General features: G+C 34.8%; 1 protein-coding gene across 1 annotated transcript; it reads right to left on the reverse strand.

The window, feature by feature from the left end:
• Window positions 1-744: 744 nt before the first annotated feature.
• LOC107948872 (uncharacterized) lies at window positions 745-1,664 on the reverse strand. Its single transcript, XM_016883527.2, has 3 exons — window positions 1,437-1,664; window positions 1,253-1,358; window positions 745-1,143 (listed from the first exon to the last, which is right to left on the reverse strand). Exons 1-3 carry the CDS (start codon window positions 1,473-1,475, stop codon window positions 1,016-1,018), a joined length of 273 nt encoding a protein of 90 aa, XP_016739016.1. The 5' UTR covers window positions 1,476-1,664; the 3' UTR covers window positions 745-1,015.
• Between the last annotated feature and the right edge of the window lie 5,695 nt (window positions 1,665-7,359).

Here is a 7,359-nt window from a genome sequence, read left to right on the forward strand (position 1 = left end):
CCAATATTAGGTAGAAACCTATACAATCAGTGCCCGTAGAATGCAGATTACCATGAGAAGGATTAAAGACTTAGGGTGAGTTTGGATGGGCGGTGCGTTTAGGTGCGGTTAGTGTAAAAACAGCGGTGGCGGTGAGATTAGATACTGTAGCGATACTGTAGCGTGAGATAAAAAGTAAGTTAAACGCACCACACCACAGTCAATCGCCCATCCAAACGAAGCCTTAGTATGACAAAAGTGGCCAAATAACAATCTTCGAACCATAGCTTTCATACTGATGCACCGCAAAAGCTGGTGGCTAAGGACAAAAGAATTAACCCTTTGTTTCTCCAATGAGCCCCCAAAAGCAAGTATAATTCTAGATATTTTCCCTATTCTCATTTAGCTAGTATTTTTCTCTATTCCCTTTAAATTTCCTTCGTTTTCAGAAAGTCAAACTTTGGACGCACCATAGGTCACTTTCCTCGCATTCAAACAGTAATCTTGCTATTATTACTCAACCCAAGAAGAGATGTATTTTACTCAAACCATCTTTGACCCATGGTGGATGACTTCTTCAACTTGGCTTTCTTTTTCTTTTTTGTTCCACAGCTTGGCTTTCTCAACCGCATACTTCGCATCATTTACATCCGAATCACAGCAAATTAAAAAAAAAAGACAATAAATTGAGCCCTCCTTTGAGAAAAAGCTTTAGACTGTGACAATTGAAAATGGTCCCAAAACAGAACCCCCAAAAAGAAAAAGTTAAATCGCCTTTGCAAATGTAATGAATTTTATTACAATATATACACTTTGTTCTTTTTTTTTACTAAAGGCAAGTTCTAACAAAGCTGACCTGACAGCGAGCGGTGAGGGTTTTACCTTAGATTCCGTTGGCTCAACACCAGGTAGGAACTAAAATTTTGGACCACCTCTGCTATGGAGGCTATTGCTTATACAAACTCTACAACTATGGATCAAGAACTACTTAAACAAGTCTAAATCTTGATTTTGAGCTAATAGATCATGCATTAAATTAGTCCTTATTTCCTTTCTCCCTGAACTGGATCCTTCCCCTTTTCTCCATGTCTGTAGCTCTTTGGTCTCTGTTTCTTGTGTAAGCCTCAAAGAACTCCTTATTCTCTTTTTCCAACTCATTCCAAACTGTTCATCAAAAACCATACATACTCAGAATCATATTATAATTTCTAGTCTTTTTTAAGAGTTCAAATCTACCATCTCTGTTCAAATTTATATATATATATGACTAAACCTGTTGAAGTAATGACTGGTTTAACACTTGCATGCTTAGACAAAGCTTCCATGCACTCTTCTTTGCTCATGTTGAATATCAAACACTCTTCTATCAGATGATGCACCTGCATAAATACATACATACATACATGATAATCTTGGAAACAACTATAACTTTATGGAAATTGCTATATAATACTTACCATATGGATGTATGAAGCAGAAGAGTCATCCATGTTCATGAAATGAAACAAATATTGGTACTGAGTTTAGACTTTTTCCACCAAGAACTAGCAGAGTGGAAATTATATAATAGAGGGAACAGGGGGATGAAGAAGAAACAAGACATGATGTCATAGGTTGTTGGTTGGGTCGATGTCCCACGTGGGACGATGTCTACGATTGGTGGAGATGAGATTTTATTACCAAGCACCACTCTTTTGTCCGAAGCTCGATTGTGCTAGTATAGAGAGAATTTTTGTCGACTATTGTAAGCTTAATTGGTAAAAGCCATGATTTAGTTGATGTAGAATTTGAAGTCTCCAAGTTGGTGACGCCTGTTATAGGTAGAGTGAAAAAGATTCTATGAATGCAAACAAACAATAACTTGTCCTGACTCGACACAACTTCAAATTTAGTGTAAGTATTGAAAATAATTTCATATAAATAAATGCGTTAAATTTGCAGGAACATGCATGCATCCATCCATTCCTTTCCAATCAAAATACAGAAGATGTAGCTTCAAGTCCTGGCTAAACATCCATCAGTATGAGTAAATGGGCATATTGCTTTAACCGTAGTGATCTTTTTCATCATCTTCTACTTCAATCACATGATGGAAGATGCAACTTTCAACATCTATTGGACCATATATGTTTGTTTATATTAAAATTTAAAGGGTTAAGATTCAGTTTTTACGTTTCTCAATTTCATCTTTGATGATTTTTATGCCAATCTGTAAAACAGTTTAAAAAGTGAGATCAATTTCAATTTGACTTCTCTTGGGGTAAAACAAGTAACCCAACTCATTAAAAGTGTGTAAAAGGGTTTTTTGCTTTAATTTAGAAGGAAATAAAGTAAAAAAAAAGGAAAATTAATAAAACAAAGGGAAAATGAAGGGAAGATTAAATAAGGAGCTATTTTGTGTGATTGTGTTTTTGTAAAGTGTTATATATATAACTTTATATTTTTAATAATTTAGGTTAGAAATATTTTATGTTTTTTTTAATAATTTGACTTAGGATTTAGGTTCTCTTAAATTTTATTAATAGACCTCAAGGAATATATAATAGTAGTTACATAGGAATTAAATTGCTAAAATATAATATCCTATAATAATATCCTAATACCCCCCTCAAGTTGGAGCATACAGATCATAAATTCCCAACTTGCTGAGAAAATATTCAAATGGTAGTTTACCAAGCACCTTTGTAAAAATGTCAAACAATTGAATGGAGGTCGGAATATAAGATGGTGCAATCAACCCATCCTGGATTGCATCCTTAACAAAATGACAATCCACTTCAATAAATTTAGTACGCTTGTGAAATATGAGATTCTGTGCAATATGCAGTATAGATTGACTATCACAAAATAAAGTAATTGCTTTAGGATGATGAATACCTAAGCTCAATAGCAAGGCCTTTAGCCACTTGAACTCACAAGTAACGAAAGCCATAGACCTATACTCAGCCTCAGAAGAATAACAGGAAACAGTATGATGTTTATTAGTTTTCCAAGAAATAGGAGATTGTCCCAAAAAGACAAGCCAACTAGTAAGCGAATGTTGAGTTAACGAACAAGCAGCCCAATCTAAATCACACCACCCTTTCAAGGACAAATCACACTTGGTGCGTCATGCCTTCTTGGCGACGACTTTATTATCCGAGTTTCCTTAATCCTTACTAAGCTTCTTTTTCCTAATGAGTTATTCTTTTCTAAGACAATTTCTTGCCATAATCCAATACTAGTTATACGCCTACTTAACACGCCAAGAGCATCATTGGGGTGGAAAACACTTCACCTTTTGAAGTAACACTTAGTTTACTTATTAAGTTCAGAGCTTGCCCAAACATCGGGCTTTACCATACTTTTAAGGACTTAGCTTAGAAGAGTACCTCACCTTTCTTCTAGCCCTATTATCTCAAGAAAAGGAAGAGAGAAAATATTTTCTTCTTAACATATCTTAAACACTTAACTCAACCCAAGTTTTTATTGAAACTTGTTAAATGTCACATCAATCATTGGATGGTCTTATCCAAATTTACAATTTTCAAGAAAACTAATCGAGTACTTACCTTTGGTCCTTAACTATCTTGGTTCTTGTTTGGTTGGTTCCTGACTATTGTTCCTTCCATCTTGACTAGCTCAAAGCTAACCTTATAGGATACTTTGCACTACTGATTTAAACTCGCATTATAAAGGCTTTATCCATAACGGACTCCGCCCACTCTATGTGCCATTAGAGCTTTTTGGAGAATCCTTTCTTACCTAACACACTTCTTATCACTTTGTGCCAACCTAGTGTTTGCCAATATCAAGGCGTCACAGGTGTGCTCAAAAGGTTCTTATACTAAGTCTAGTTCTAACATTATACATATTCGAAACTTATCTCATCTGTCTTATTTCCCTAAACAGTAACTAGACACTAAGGGTTCGTCAAGCGGGGTGCTACAATTCTACTAATCATTTGCAGGCCTACTATTAAGAATTGGTTTTGAAATTGTTTCAATAGGATTTTGTATATTTCTCAAAATTTCCTCGAGTACCTCTTTACTCTGAGGTTTAAAGTCATTCATGTAACTTTCTTCAAGGAAAGTAGCATGAATTGACACTATAACATTTTCTTCTTTTGGGTTATAAACAAACCACCCTTTGTTCCCTTCGGATATCCTACAAACATGCATAATTCTATCCGTGAGTCAAACTTCCTTGCATCTTTGTCTAATACGTGGGTTAGGCATCCCCAAATCCTAAAATGATTAAGATTCGACTTCCTGTCATGCCATAATTCGTATAAGGCTTTCGATGCTGCCTTAGTTGGCACATTATTTAAAATATACCAAATCGTTTGTACAACATATCCCCAAAAAGATATTGGTAGCTTCAAATAACTTAACATCAAACATACCATGTCTAATAGCATTCGATTTCTTCTCTTCGCCACGCCATTTTGTTGTGGAGTGCCAGGCGCGGCTAACTAGGATATAAGCTCATTCTCTATGAGGTATCTTAAGAAATCATCAGATAAATATTCCCCATCTTGATTAGACCGAAGTTTCGTTACGGCTAAACCTAGTTGTTTTCCACTTTCGCACAAAACTCTTTGAATTTATCAAAGGTTTCACTCTTGCGATGCATTAGGAGTACATACTCATATCTGGAATAGCCATAAATAAAGGTTACAAAATACTCATAACCACCTCTTGCACTAACACTCATGGGGCCATATATACAAGTTCTAGGGGTTTTTCGACCCTCATTCCTTTTGCATTAAAAAATGGCTTACTCATCTTACCTTCTAAGCAAGATTCACATAATGGAATATCAACTTCTTTAAGTGAACTTAAGATGTTGTCTTTAAGCAAGAAAATGTTGGTGATGTTAGGATGAATAATCCTTATTGATTGATTGTACATGTATTGAATAATAAGGCTAAATTAGGTAAGGTTAGTAAGATTAGATGGACAGGTTAGGGTGACAATTGAAACTTATGAATGTTTGAACATATGTGATGTGAGCGAATCTTTTGGTATGATTTCATTGTAGGAATTATGTAGGTTGATGTTGGTAATATTGTGTTTTGGAACTAGGTCTAGCATGAATGTGGATAGACATGAAATATGTCTTAAAGATGACGTTTCGTGCCACATGTGTAACACCTCTAACTTGTCTCTATTGTCAGATTAGGGTTACGAAGTATTATCATATAATCGAAAAAATTTAAACATCAAATTATTCAGTAATTTAAATATATCATAAACCATTCAATTACATGCATATTGTCCTTAAATTAAGCCCTTGAGGCCCTAAAAATAGGTTTAAAATAATTCGGGACTAATCTAAAACAAATTGGAAAGTTTAGGAAAAAAATGCAAAAAATTTCAAAACAGGGGTCACACAGCTGTGTGGCCAGGCCATGTGCCTCACATGGCTATGTCACACACCCATGTCACCAACCGTGTAACTTTTAAACTAGGGACACAAGGTCATGTCCCAGCTCGTGTCCTCACCCGTGTAACTCTCTAAGTTACCCTATACGCACGTGTGCCAAGCCATGTTTAGGCCGTGTAACTCACTGACATGAACCCTAAGCAATCTTCAGATGACACATAGCCATGTCACTAGGCCGTGTGCCTCACATAACTAAGTCACATGCTCGTGTCTTAAGCTATGTGAACTTGAAATTTACCTAAAACCAATCCATTTGAAACCATTTCATGCATCACCTTTCAAACCATTTAAGCACACATTCAAAGGGTTCAAACACCATCTAAAGCTTGCATAAACATACCATTTCAAGCATCCTAGATCACCTAACCAATATGTCATTCAAAGGCACCACAATTAACATTCGAACAATACTTACCTAAACATGTCAATATTGTACCATTTCATATATGATAACCCATTCCATTGCTTACCAAAACATACCACATATTGACCATTTTCAAACCATTCAAAACATACCATAAAAGGCCTTATAAACATACATAACAAGGTAACCAAAGTGACATAATTTGTCAAGGTATCAAATGGTACCAAACCAACATAACTTCCAAAAGCTTATATATGCCAAAGCACCAACAACACATTAATCAAAATATCATTACAAATCACCCTATACATGCCATTATAAACCTTGGCCAAAATATTCAAAAACTACCGAAAAGCTTGCTGGATAGTGTGATAGGTCTCTGACAAGCTTTCAACCAAATTGAGCTTCCGATAATTTATAAAAGAAAGGAAAACAATTACGTAAGCAAAAAATGCTTAGTAAGTTCGTATAAACCAAAACATAACTTACCATTTCATTTGCATAATATAAAGCATAACTATAAACTCAGCCAAGACCATAAGTTTGGCATAAGCCCATACAATATCATCAAGTTCACAAGCTAGTACACTTATTCATATTTATATGAAATCAACCATAATATATGTGGTTTATCATGTATAAACATAACATTTTGCACCATCAATGTTACCATAATGTCATGATTCATTGCATTTACACACTTACCTTTTCCTTTTCTTTCCCATTGAACCCTCTAGAATTACATCAAATACACGGGAAAGCTTACACAAAGTGTGCCTGTACATATAATCGTAACCTTTCCTTTACATCATTGCTTATACGAACTGTGAAATGGGCCTGCTTACACGAGCTGTGGGTCAGAATGTAAGCTACAGGATGCTACTCACACGAGCTGTGGAGAATTCGCAACAAATGCAGGACCTCAGCCATCAGTAGGACATTCAAGACCAGCACCCAAAACATGAAATCCCTAATGACATGTCATTTGTATCCTAAGAATTCATAAGGTTCAACCGGGACTCATTATTTGTCAATTCGTCATAGTATTGATACATTTATATATCAATCATTTACATTAAACATAACATCGTAAACATTAACATGATAACCATTCATACGAACTTACCTCGATAGTTAGGGGCGTTGTAGTTTAATCGAGCTAATCCGAAGCTTTAGCTTTTCCTTGATCTAAGTCCAAACGTGGTTTATCTTGATCTAAATAGGTAATTTAAATCAAATAAGTACTTCTAGTATTCAATTTAATCCACATTTCATATTTATGCAAAATTACCAATTTGCCTCTAACAATTTAGTCCTTAAACTCATAATTTGAAATCTAACCATTTTAATCACCCTTATGCGCTAAACAAATTATTTAGGGACTCATACCAACTCAATCAAACCATCATTTTATAAATTTACCATGAAATTTTACTATTTTCACAAATAAATCCCTAAATGCATTTTCATCAAAAATCAGTTAACAAAACATATTTATTTTTCAACAAAGACTTATAATTCATCAATTAATATCAAAACCTAACTAAAAACATTCATGGAAAGTCCCTAAACTTTTAACAGGTTTACAA

Source organism: Gossypium hirsutum, chromosome A04 (genome assembly GCF_007990345.1).
Source record: "Gossypium hirsutum isolate 1008001.06 chromosome A04, Gossypium_hirsutum_v2.1, whole genome shotgun sequence".
Classification (NCBI taxonomy): Eukaryota; Viridiplantae; Streptophyta; class Magnoliopsida; order Malvales; family Malvaceae; genus Gossypium; species Gossypium hirsutum.